Below are 13318 nucleotides of genomic sequence, written 5' to 3'. Positions count from 1 at the left end.
TTTGACTCTCTTCACACTTGAAACTGGATATGGTTTGCATGGTTTAAAAAAACTTGACAGATATTAATTGTTTCAATTTATTAGATGTTAAAACATAAAAACAAGTGTTTGAGATTCCTTAATTTCTCTGTCAGTGTCTTCTCTGTCTCTCTCTCTCTTTATGTAAACAGATTTTCGTAAACTCTTTAAATTAGAATTGTAGCAGTAGATGCTATTTACTACATGTAAAGGAGACTGAATCAACCAGTGGGACTTTTTGTGAGGATGAATTGAGCCAGATGCTGAGTGAATTAGATGTATAACCTTTGAGCCAGGGCCATTTCAAAATCTTGTTTTGTTGTACAACCTATTGATGATTCATCACCCCTGTGCTGCTTCATGTAAGTCTGCCAAATTTGACTGCAATTGCAAAATGTGCTAATGAGTTGTGGCAGCTAGAAGACCCAGCCCTAAACACCTTGGCAAACATTTTGTAATAGTTGTGTCACAACTGTTCTTTAAGCCAGGTCAGATTTGCTGTGTTTGGCAAATATTGTACTCAAATGGAGAGCCACCTAAAATTACAAATTCCAATATGCTATTTACATGACCTAGAAAAGTTCAATCAGTATTTGTGAACATGAGCTACTCTCTCTCGTCAAGGATGAAGTCTGGAGTTGCTCATAGATAATGAATCGAAAACTGATTTTATGGCCCAACAGTGTTTTTTTTTTCAACTTTTTATGCATGTATGAGCTTTATTATATTATAGTGTACTTGGTTCTGAAACCGAAAATGTACACATACACTCACAGCATTGCTCTGGGTGCTTTCAGTGTCATCTATCAGATATTTCATATTTCATTGTCTGTGGAGCAGCTCCAGATTTTAGACACTACTAGTCCATACCCGGAGTATGTGCACCGCAGCCACATGTAGACTAAAGGGGATGTGCACGCCACAACCTTGTGCAGACCACAGACCTATACTGTATATTGGTTCAGACTTTGCCAAAGATACTCATTACTTGTCCGTATTGTTTTTGGAATTTAAAGCATCTGATGTTGTAACGTTATGGTTTGCTGTTCTGCAGCGCTGTCAATAGCAGCAGTAATGTTAGCTGCGAAGAAGTTAGCTTATGGGGAACATTAACAATGTGCACTATTGAGTGACAATAAACATAGGTTTTTAACTGCTTTGAAAGAATGAAAAAATATCACTTTATTTCTGTCATTCAAGCTGCAATTCCACCTTCAACCACAATGTGGGTTGCAATGGCAGAGTGGCGCTGTCTGTGTTTTCACTTATTGACTTCTCCTGCAGAAGAAAAAGCACGTCAATATCTATGTAGTATTTTTATGCAAAACAGGCACAGGCAGTGGGTGAATGACACAAAGGGCTGTGTCTATCTATGGCAATTGTCAATGCCCATGTGCAATTTCAGATTGATTTGGCAACCCACTGAGGAGAAAAAAGGACAGTTGGACAGATGGAGTTTTCTTCATTTTATAGTAGGATGACATCATCAATTTGAGTTTTAGTACTCTAGTTTTTGGATTAGTAGAGAGCTGTTGATGTTTACTTATGTTTTTGCACTTGCTCAGACCGAAGTCATTACATGTTTTAATTTTCAAATTGGCCATAGTTACCCTTTAATTCATCAAAAAAGCAAATCAAGTTTTTTTTTTTTTATGTCAAAATGGTTGAACATGTAATTGGGTCCTGCAAAAACTGACATGGTCAAATCAATTTGCATGTGATTTGACTCGTGTACTTCATGAAAAAGTCATTTCCATTTGAGCTGTTACTGAAAAGTCAGTGGTATAGTACACTATTACTTTGGTTATACACAAATTGCTTTTTATTTATCACAAGAAGATAATGCAGAAGCAGAAAGAATAGTACCTGCACTTCTGCTTGGACCCTTAAAAGACAAACATTTGAGCTACTTCCTTGACATACGGGGTAATGTTTTCCTTGTTTTTGTGCTTTGGCCATCGGAGCCCGTAGTGCGGCAGGAAATCAACAAGGACAGGGGGAGACTCGAGTCCAGCACTTGTGTTTATTGAGCTGAAAGCCTCTGGTATGACAGGAATCACAAATAGTGCAAATCAGGCCGTTTATCTGCTCTCAGAGTGCATCAAGACGCAGCTCCTCGTCTAACTGTATCCTCTGCTAAAGGCAAGCTTGACTGAGATCACTGTCTAAAGAGTGCCTCTCCCTCTCCATAGGGACTCATCAGCGTGTTGCCAAAATCATGGGACTTACCCGCCTGCCATGCCCTGAGGCGTAGATTGTTAACGTTAGGTGTGGCTGGACTAGACAAATGTTTGTTGGGAGTGGGACTTCTTATGATTATGAAACTGGAGAATACATAATTGATGCACAAGGATTTGCTGATATATATTATTGTATTTCAGTAGTCAAATGGAGCAGCTTCATGTAGTTCATCTTGATGACAACACAGACTAGTCCTTCCTCCCCTCATGAGGTAATATTGCGGTCATATTGGCGAAGTTAATAGTTATTTTTCTAAGTTTCATTTTTAGGCAGGACAGAGTGGCCTCTCATACCAATCCACTGACTTCTTGGTCAAGTTGTTGGATAACAACGCAGTGAGGGCAGACGGAGTGTGGTGGGAGAGGCATGTGAGGCGCAGATTTCTCATGGACTGAAACACAGTCACACTAAAGACTTTTGACCCAAGCCCCCCGAAAACCTCCTTCCTCTGGAAAGAATGTGGCTTCGTCTCTCTCCCCTCCTTCCCCTCCCTCCCCTCTCGTCCTCTCTCCCACGAGACTGTGAAGAGGCACTGTCTCTCTTACATGTGTCTCTCTGTGTTGTGTTGGCTGGAATCTGACTTCCACATGTACACTGTGTCCCATACATGTGCTGGTGTTTTATAGAACATGCTCTGTAATGGAGAAAGCTGCAATTGTTCCAATATGTGCATTTCACAGATGGATGCTTTGCAGCGTTTAGACCGGCCGAGTCGTATTGTACATTCAGAGTGATGGGACGAGCTTATTGTAGCTTTTGTGGCCTCACACAAGGGGGAGGACAGATATCAAAATCTAACTTAAAAAGGGGCAGATTCTATGGGATGTCGATGTTTTTAACCTGCCTGGTTGTACAACTGACTCCCAGAAAGTTGTTTAACGCGAGTTGTAGTGCTTGTGGATTGTTTTTGTCTTCCTCTGTGTCTCTGTCTGCAACTTTGTGTATTCACTGCTGACTGTCTTGGCCACGTCTGCCTTGAAAAAGAGATTCTTAATGTAAGGTTAAATAATATGGGGGAGTTTTGGGGTCCTCTGCCAGGAAATTTTGAGCGTCAAACACTTGGCTTTGTGCATTCTGGTAAATGTTTATGCACCAACTTCTGCCTTTTCTGCTTTCAGTTTATGGTGTGAATGACTCATTTTGTTGCTGCTTCTTTGATGTTATTTTTCAGCAGGCAAATGTACATGTTGAAAATATTATAAATATTACCCCTATGGCCCCACAGCTGATAAATTTTAGGTATAACCAGTGGTGCAGTGTAACTAAGTACATTACAGATTAAGATCTTTTCATTAAAAAAGATGAGTTTCTAAAATATTATTTTTTATTACAACTTCGATTACCGATTTTTTTTTTTTTTTACACCTGCAATGATTTTGACAAACAAGTTTTTTTTTTATTTTTTATCATTTTAAATAATAGTTTCTGGGTCATGGTTTCACTTTTTTGTTTTGTACATTTGTACATTTTGTACATCTGATTTTTCTGCAGTGGGTACTTTTACTTTTAATACTTTAAGTACTTTTCCCTGAATATACTTAAGTAAAAGTAATTAAGTAAAATCTTCAATGTGGGACTTTTACTTGTAACAGTATTTTTACAGTGTGATATTTGTACTTTTAAGTAAAGGATCTGAATACTTCCTCCACCACTGGGTACAACACTTAGATCTGCTTATTTACCCCAATTTCCACTCCCGAAATCCTCAACATAATATTTCACGTGGTTAAAATAAATCAGGGACCATGACCATGACACATGGAGAATAATATTTTTATTTTCACAAGCAAGCCACTATTTGAGTTAACAAATCCCAGAATTGTATTGAAAATACAATAAAGATAAGGAATATTACAAAGTCCAAACATGACATTGTTAAGGCATAAACGTTTATTGGACACTTGTTTCCTGCTGTATAGCGGTATGCATATACTGTCTCTGTCTTTGGTTGCATTGCTACTGTCCCTTGCCTGTTTCAATTCAGTTACAAGTGCTTTAGACTTGCATATCCACCAAAAAGCTTTTGCTTTTCCCTTTGAACATGAAAAGAAATTTTCTTTTCATTCTTCAACCTTTCTCTGCAGGGAGTTGTTATAAAGCTCTGTTTTCCTCAAGTCTCTCTCAAAGAAATTCATTTAAATTCCTGATGGGTGAATTTGCATAGAGGAAGATCTCTGTTGTCCAGCAAAACACTTAAGTACACTCATAATCCCCTGTGCTGTTAAACCCCCACCATAACAACTTTTTTTTTCGTTTTGGCACATTTGATTCATTTAGAAAGAGAAATATCTGTTTTGCCTTTAAAAGGCCACTTAAGTAAGAAGAAAGAAATTATTGCATCTGTGATTCTTTCAGAATTCATTTAAGGGGTTAACAGGGTTTCACAGAAACATATCCATTCACTCTTCCATGGTTTCACATCAGCTCAGTGGAGGTGTCCATGCCATCAGGAATCTTGACATCGTTGGGAATGAGGTCGGCGACAAGGTCGTTTCCTTTCAGCTCTAAGTTGCTCAGCAGTTCACGGACATCTTCCTCATTGGCGACATCAACAAGTTGCTCCAAATTACCTGCAGCCTCCACCACCTCAATCAGCTGATCCACAGATTCGGGTGTTTCCTTGCTCTTTTCTGTAATCACAGAAACCTCAGCACTGCCTTGGCATTCCTCGGTCACTGGGACGTCCGAGGGCTCGTCTGCACTGACTGGGGCAGAGATGGAAGCTGAGGCGGCAGGAATGTCAATAATTGGAGGAGTTACATCAGGAGCAGCCAGGTCGATCAGAGGGGGTGAAGAAACCTCTGGCTCAGGGAGAGACTCTTGGTGGAGCAGGTCTGCCTCCTGCTCCAGAGGCTCAGCTGGGGCTGGTGCTGACTCTGAGGTGGGTTCAGGAACTGGCTCAGGTTCAGGAACTGGTTCGGGTTCAGGAACTGGCTCGGGTATGGAAATGGGCTCTGGTACGGTAACAGGTTCTGGAACAGGTTCTGGAGCAGGTTCTGGAGCGAGCTGAGCTTCAGCAACAGGTTCTGATTCTGGAGGTGATGGTTCGCTGACTGAGACGAGAGGCTCGGGTTGGACTGGAGCTGGGGTTTCCTTTTCCACAACCTCTGGTACAGCATCAGTTAGTGGGTCTGAGGCAGCGGGGGCTTCTGCAGGTTTACACTCTGCCACACACTCTTCATTGGGTAAACACGCATTTAGTGTCACTTGCTCCCCCACCACCACCTCGAGATTCTCTGTCTTAACGTCCTCCTGAGTCTGTGGTGTCCCAGAGTCTCCCGCTGGCTGTGTGGCGGCTGGCTCCGCTGCAGCCTTCTGTTCAGCGGCAGCAGCCTCAGCACTGGTGGCTGGTGGGGCGTCTCGCCCTTTGCTGAACCGGGCTCCCATGATGAACCTGCACAGAGATCAAAATGAGAATACTTAATGAAATATCCAATTATATTCTATAATTGGTAACAAAAACTAAAGGCACGCTTTTGTTTAGCACAACATTACATAACATCCATGATGCATGCAATATATGATCAGTTGTCTTCAAAATTCATGAATGCACAATAACTGCAGGGTTGCTAAAACAACAAAAAGCAAAAAGAGACACTTGCTTGTGCTTGTCAGGATTTACTTGACTGGTTGAGCAAAAAAATATCCCAGTTTGTGTGTGTATGTGTTATGGTACATTGTGTTCTCTTGCACCCCTCCAGAGCTACATGTACAGCATGTGCTATATAGTGTCGGGATTTGAGCGTCTCTTCATGGTGAAGGTTTCTGGAGTGCCCAAAGGAAATATAAAGCATTTGTTGAGTTGATTATATCTTTCTTCCCTGCTTTGCACTGCATGCCACCTCTCAGCTCTTTAACTCCATTACAAACAAAGGCTGGGCACGTTTAGACGCGCACTGAAAACGTTTGCCAATTAATAACACGTAGACCCCGCCAGGATAATGGCTCTTTATTATTTCCCCCCTTTTTTAAAATATTTTGCATTTTCTAATTAATCTGTAAAACAACCACACCTTGATTCAGTTGTGCTGACTATCAGAACCAAAGATTCACTGTTTTAACATTAAACACATGACAAATATCCTGATTATGATTATTGTCGACACAAACAACATCCGTGTTGCTAATTGCCATTAATTGTCAGCCAAAGTAAAACGAACAAAGAAACCCTTGCAGACGACCCCGCCTCCCTCTCGTGCTGAACTGAACAAACTTAAAATATATCAAAAATGTACAGAGATAAAAACATCTCTGGCTATAACGTTGAGTTTAAAATAACAACTGACCTTTTGAGCTTTTTTGCGTTGCAGAAAAAGTGGATAAAGTTGCGGATGATTTGGCACTGCCAACTTGGAGAAGTCCGCACGTCAAACTGACTGTCGAAGAAAGCAGCGTGCACCAGCGGAGTTGACTCCTGCAAGCGGTCATGCGCAACGTGCGCGTTCACGGCCTATGCGCGCGCCGTGCACCAGTTAACCCCAGGCTGCTTCACTTCCCGAGCCAGATTGACTTCAAAAGACGTAAGTAAATAACGCAAAATTAAAGTCAACTTTTATCTTTACTCGATCACACTCAGCAGCCAGCCACGAATCAGGATTTATTCTTGATAAACCAGCAACACCTGTGTCATGTCTCAGAATTATCACTATTACTGAGATCATGTTTCAAAATGATCGCAAGAGCTCATCACAAGTATTTAAACTTTTGAACCCTGAACACATGGGTGTGATTTATTTTAAAAAACACATTGGCGAAAAGTGACCAACTTGCAATGAAATGTTACACCCATTGCAAGAAATTAGTAGATTTAAAAATTCATAAAAAGTGAAAATGAAACTAGAGTAAAATGTCTAGTGGAAAAAAGTAGGGGAAAACCATATAATTATCATTATTACATAGGTAAATTATGTCACCGAATTTTTAAAATTTTGAAGATTTTTTTTAACTTCTTTTTTGGGGATTTATTTTTTATTCCTGATTTTCAGGTATTTTTTCTTGTTCTTTTTACTAATTTCTTGCTAATTTGGGGGCTATGTCTTTTTTTGTTCATCGACTTCCACCCATGTTTTTGAAAGAAATCAAGCCACTTTGCTCAAGTTTCAAAGGGTTAAACTGATGCTTGAATTTTAATGAAATTTTACAGTTTACAACTGATTTCAGGTAATGGGCCGCAGTCACTTTCATTGAAATGTAGGCTAATATAATCTTGATGAAGAAGCAGTTGAAGAATGCTGATCAGCTGACTTGGTTGAATATTAAATTCAGGACACATTTATTGCTGCTGAGCAAGTTTGATATGCTGAGAAACTGGCAGCTGTCCCATGTAATAGCTGGTTCATGAAGATCACTCAGACAATAAATTAATACAGGAATATGTAATATTATGGGCTTTATCTTTTTCTGTGGGGTGAAGTCAGGTCATTTGGGAAAAAAAAAAAGTTTTACATTTTGGGCTATTTTAAAATTAGCAGCCAATCACAGCTGAAACAACAGGGGTAGCCTGTAACAGCAAAAGTGGTCGGGATATTGAATTTTATTACCTAATTGACTTATATAATATTTTCACATTGCACTTTACTTTTTATGGGGAAGGTTTTTGAGCAAGTACTTAAAGCTCTCAGCTAAGATGGGACATTTTTCTGAAGTGAAACAAGCATGTTTTTAGGTTACCAGGTACCATAAAAAAGGGACCATAAAATTATTGTTTATTCTATTTTGTTTCACTCTGTCATATTACAGACAATTTTAATATTTGTATCATTTAAAAATAGATAAAGTGAGTCCATGTCCACAACAACAGTCCAGAATTAGTCATCATTGGCTACATCTACATGTACGCTAATATTCCATTAAACAGCATATTCTGTTTAGATATTTAGAATAAAACCTTTTTTAGAATAAGCATTTTTTGGGTAAGAATTAGAGCATGCTTGTATCAATCGGGTTATAGGAGCATTATTTGGATGAACACAGAATATGTGTCTTTACCTGTTTTTTTTACTGCAGTTTGCAACACTGGGCCTCTTGTCTGGTTGTTTTTGTCCTTATTAATTTTCATGGATATGTAAAGCAACTCACAAACAGTTTGTATGGCTTTGGTAGAGATGATTGCCCCCAAAAATCTTCTAGTCAGAAGGAGAAACACACCTACTTTTCAACATTATGTTTGGATAACATTTTAAAGTGTTTGGATATGCACACCGACCTTTTTGAGAAGATAATTTAAGGAATGAAAGAGGGACGGTTGTGTTAACACAGTTGAAGAAATCCACCACTGATGAAACACTTTGTCACAAAGAAGTAAATGGCACAAGCTGCTCCAGCTGGTCCACTTTCACATATTTTTACAAGGTATGACATGTTAGGACATGTTAATCGGAGTGTGCATGGCTGCATCTAAACAGGAGAATTAGTGGAACATTTATTTGCATAAACCATGTATTCAGTTTAGTTTCCATCCATTATTTCCAAAAAGGGGCAAAAAACTGAATATTTTATGCACGTAGTCACTATTACACTGGCGCCAAAGAAACAGCACAAAAACAGGGCATGCATTGTAGAAATGTTGGACAGTCTTTTTTGTAAAGAATAGTTAGGTTATAATAATGATTTAATGAATTAATGACTGAACTGATAATCAATTTAACCATCTAAAAACATTTACCTGAGCATGTTGTAGCATCGAAACCTAAATCAAACAGTCAAAGGGCCACTGATGAACCATAGGCATGTGATGCACGCGGAGAAAAGACGTCCATTAAACATAAAATGTTCTAAAAGTAAAACTTAGGGTAGTCTTAAGAATTTTATTTTTTTGTGTCCCAAATTACCTGACGTCACCGTGCTCTACTGACAAGCACCACTCTTATGATTATTTTCCAAATAATTAAGTGTCTGTATTGATTTCTGTCACCATGAATATTAAATCTACAGGTCCGGGGATGTAAGGCTTCAGACAGCGTCAGTAATGGCTGCTTTCTCTGTGAGGACTCCCACAGTGCTCTCTCTTGGGATTTTGGCGTTTCTCTTGCTCATCTTCATTCAGACGGTAACCTCTCTGGTGCTCTTTGCTGGTGTATTCATCCATTCTGACGAGGCCCTCATCAGCCCCTTTAACATTTGTCTAACACGTCAACAAGATGAACTGTCCTGCACTGCTTGGTCCTGGAGCTATTTCAGTGGAGCTGAGTCAGGGGGAAATATTTACGTCGCTGAAACACTGGTTATCCTGAGTTTGTATGTTCCTGTGGTGCTGGTGGCCTTCGCCCTGCTGGCCGCGCTGTTAGCAGTGTATGCCAAAGACAGAGCAGCACTGTGGTTCAGCATGGCCTGCCAGGCTGCATCAAGCCTACTCATCCTGACTGGCATTGTATGTTTTCTGGTGCTCTGTTGGTCGTATGTGAGCTGGGAACACATGACCATCGGCTTTTATAACTGTGTGGGTGTGCAGGTTGAGCTGGTTATCATAACTGTGTTGACTCATGTGTCAGGGAAGAGGCTGACTTCTGACTGGGAATAAACAGATCCAAATGAGAAGTCATCCTACGTAGGAGTTTTAGGGCCACATTAAGGAAATCTTTTTTAATTTTATTATTTTGGAGACTTTGAGAATAAAGTTGCAATATTATGAGAAAAGAGTTGTAGTTTTACAAGAAAAAAAGTTATAATTTCATGAGAATAAAGCCAGAATTTTATGAGAATAAAGTTGTAAATTACAAGAAAAAAGTTGTAATTTTAAGTCGTATTTTTACGAGAAAGGGGATATTATATTACGTAAATAAACATATTGCCAGCAAATTATAAAACAACAGGATACCTGTTGACTATGTAGCACAGCATGACAAATATGTCTATGTACGTAATATAATATATATGAAACTGCAACTTCATTCTCATAATGTTACGTCTTTATTCTCAAAATTACAACTTAACTCTTGTAATATAATGACTTTAATCTGGAAATCTAACATTTTTTTCTTCAATATGGCCCTAATCCTCCATCGTAGTCACTTGAATCATGAGGCCAGTGTTCCTGTTGAAGGTATAATCAAAATTGTTTTTCATTTTTGTTACATGTTCTTTGTCATAATCCTCATAACAGTGGCAAAATCTTTGCTTTGGGCTGAAAACCAGGTGTGTTATGGCAGATTTTATGATGAACCTGTTAACCTTCTTTTGTTTAATAGACATACTGGAGCATACTGTGGTTGCTATTGCGTGCTGTGACAGTGTTGTTGAACTCCAGACAGACCGGTTTGTGAAGTGAAGGCCAAGTGTTTAAATAAATATCTCCCTAAAAAGAAATATGACCTGCCTCTCTGATGTGCAGAGCTGGTGAAGAGGTACTAAAGAGAATGAAACTGTGAAAAAAGGTAAAATGCCTTGTTGTTCTCGTTGTCGGGTGGGTGGTTTCCTTCTTTGAGACCCCTGGGGATGTTACACAACAAAAATCAGAAACACTTCTAATTTTTTACTTCTGTCCCTTTTGTATTTCCAGTAAAAAGATAACTAGAATTACAGCCATGTGGTTGTATGGCTGTGCGCACCTCAAGTTGCACTCACAGTTTACATCCGTGTTTGTAAAAATACGAATGCTTCACACATATCGTCCTCCCAGTAGCACAGATCTGTGTTAGTGTTAGTGTCACCAATTCAGTATCTGACCAAATGTCTCCCCTTCTGTTGCAGAACATTATGTCAGTCATATTAACCTTTGACCTCTTGGATACATAATATTATCACTTTATAAATCTAACTTATTAGGTATTTCTATGAAGTTTTGTCATTATTTGCACATGAATTCTTAAGTTATGTCCAAAAACATGTCACAGTGACCTTCGACCACCAAATTCTAATCACTTCATACTGGAGTCCATGTGGACGTTCGTGCCAAATAAAGGAAACTCCTTTGAAAGGCCTCTTTGAGATATTGCGTTCACAAGAATGTGACCTTGACCTTTGACTTGTGGCCACCCAAATCTACTCAGTTCATCCTTGAATCCACGTGAACTTTTGTGCTAAATTTGAAGAAATTCCCTCAAGTTGATTGCATTTGTACATACAGATGAGCAACCTGAAAAACAGCCTCCCCTGGCACAGTGGCACTGCTGCTACTTCACCCTTTATTAAAGTAGAAAACAACAATATAGAGTAATCACAAACTCCCATTTAAATATAAGAGTTACGCTGTGATCATCCAGTTTAATATCACCGTTTTAATCTGTGGTGTCATCGAGACAAAATCTGGAGCAGCTTCAATGACAAAAATATCTTTTTTGTTTGTCCTACTTCAATAAGGCCGCAGGTGCAGCTGCAGTTTAACACTCAGTGAATTTGCAAAAACTCAGTATCAAGAGTTCAGTGCTTTGCTCGTGAAAACATATGCAAGCACAGTGTTTGAAGCATATCTCTATAACCACGAAAACTTTGTGGTGATGCTCTATAACATTAACCACAGCTGCTGTCAGTTTAACAGTCATTATCAAAGGATCCACTATATAAGTTATCTCAACATCAAAAATGTTCTGGCTCTCTTAAGCTTTCAGTAAAATGTTTGAAGGCTTAAACATGGCTGAACTAAACTAAATATGTTGTCTGTCTCAGGGGAATTTCCATTAATCTAGTGTTAGTTCAGTGACAGTTAATCAAAACCACAGTGGGATATAAAATATGAAGCAGCTCCATTAAGACACTGTAAGATGCTTAATTGAGTTGTTTTACCAAAATTGTGTTATAGATGCTGTTTTTTAAAAAAGGTACACTGGCATTTCCACCTTATATCCATGAAAAGACGATGAGTTATCTGTACAAGTCTGTGGAGTGTGGCGTTATGGAAAAAACTGTACACATTCACAAGACCTAATTAATGTGTAGAGCTGCAATGATCAATCAATTAGTTGTTGACCATTAAATCAATTGCCAACCTGACAACTGATTAACTGGTTTGAGTAATTTTTTAAGTAAAAAAGAAAGTTAAAATTCTCTTATTCCAGCTTCTTTGATGGGAAAATTTTCATTCTTTTTTTTTTTTTTTTTTTTTTACTCTTCCATGACAGCAAACTGAATGTATTTGAGTTATGTCAAAACAAAACATCTGAGGATGTCATCTTGGGATTTGGGAAACACTGATTGACATTTTCTGACATTTTATTGACCAAACAACTAATCAATTAATGGAAAATAATAATATAAAATCATAAGAATAATCACTGACAGATTAATTGATTCATTTTCCATTTACTCCACACTACGGTGGCCAACAGGGGGAACTGCGCTGCAAATAGACAAAACACAAGCAAATCAAGAAAACATCATCAGTTTGAAGACACATGCACAGCATTTAAGAGACAACATGCTACAAGTCACACATTAAGAAAACAGTGAAAATCCCACAACACAGCAGAAGTGTTTTCAGAGGACACTTGATAGTGATGCACACAGATGAGTTATGTTACTGGCTATTTAATACAGTCTATGGTTGCTGGAGATGGTTATCTGTCTATGGTGTTGGATAATGAGCCAAAATGTAAGTGTTTTTTACTGCACTCAAGCCAGCCACCACTCCAAAAAAGATGGTCCCTCACCATGTTCGTTTATATGATAGCATTATGGTAAGGGCGTGTAGAGCTGCCTTCAAAATAAAAGCTCCATTCTGGTGAATCACATTTGTAATGTGTTGTGTTGTTGGATTTGCTGTGCATTCTCCAGATGTTGCTCATGTATCTTGAAATTGATGTTCTCTTAATTTGCTTGTGTTTTGTCTACTTGCAGCGCGGCTGCTCCTGTCAGCCACTGTAGCAAACACTTTACAGCTCAGTGCACACATTACAGTGGTTTATATTGAAGTTCATCATCAGCTGAAAAAAATTTCTCGCACAAGCCGTAAGGCATCGTCCTCCGCTGCCTCTGCAGGCATCTGTGAACGCTCCTCTGTTTCCTCAGCCTCCGGTCCAACATTCAGCAGACCACCGCGATCTTGCACTGGTCCTGACCTCTGACCCTCAGCTCCCTGATGCTGTGGGCTCTTATCTGTGTATGGCACCGTTTCCACCTCTGTGAT

At 39.1% G+C, this 13318-nt stretch overlaps 1 protein-coding gene across 1 annotated transcript; it reads right to left on the bottom strand.

Moving 5' to 3' along the window:
* Positions 1-4016: 4016 nt before the first annotated feature.
* On the bottom strand, positions 4017-6687 carry LOC121949666 (calphotin-like). The gene is made up of 2 exons (XM_042495372.1): positions 6546-6687; positions 4017-5653 (listed from the first exon to the last, which is right to left on the bottom strand). The coding sequence occupies exon 2, from the start codon at positions 5644-5646 to the stop codon at positions 4675-4677; it is 972 nt and encodes a 323-aa protein (XP_042351306.1). The 5' UTR covers positions 5647-5653; positions 6546-6687; the 3' UTR covers positions 4017-4674.
* Positions 6688-13318: the final 6631 nt, after the last annotated feature.

Source organism: Plectropomus leopardus, chromosome 11, assembly GCF_008729295.1.
Source record: "Plectropomus leopardus isolate mb chromosome 11, YSFRI_Pleo_2.0, whole genome shotgun sequence".
Lineage (NCBI taxonomy): Eukaryota > Metazoa > Chordata > Actinopteri > Perciformes > Serranidae > Plectropomus > Plectropomus leopardus.
This window is presented reverse-complemented; position numbering and strand designations above follow the sequence as displayed.

Coding starts and splice junctions, on each gene's coding strand:
- LOC121949666 (XM_042495372.1), bottom strand. CDS start 5,646: ATGGGAGCCCGGTTCAGCAAAGGGCGAGACGCCCCACCAGCCACCAGT.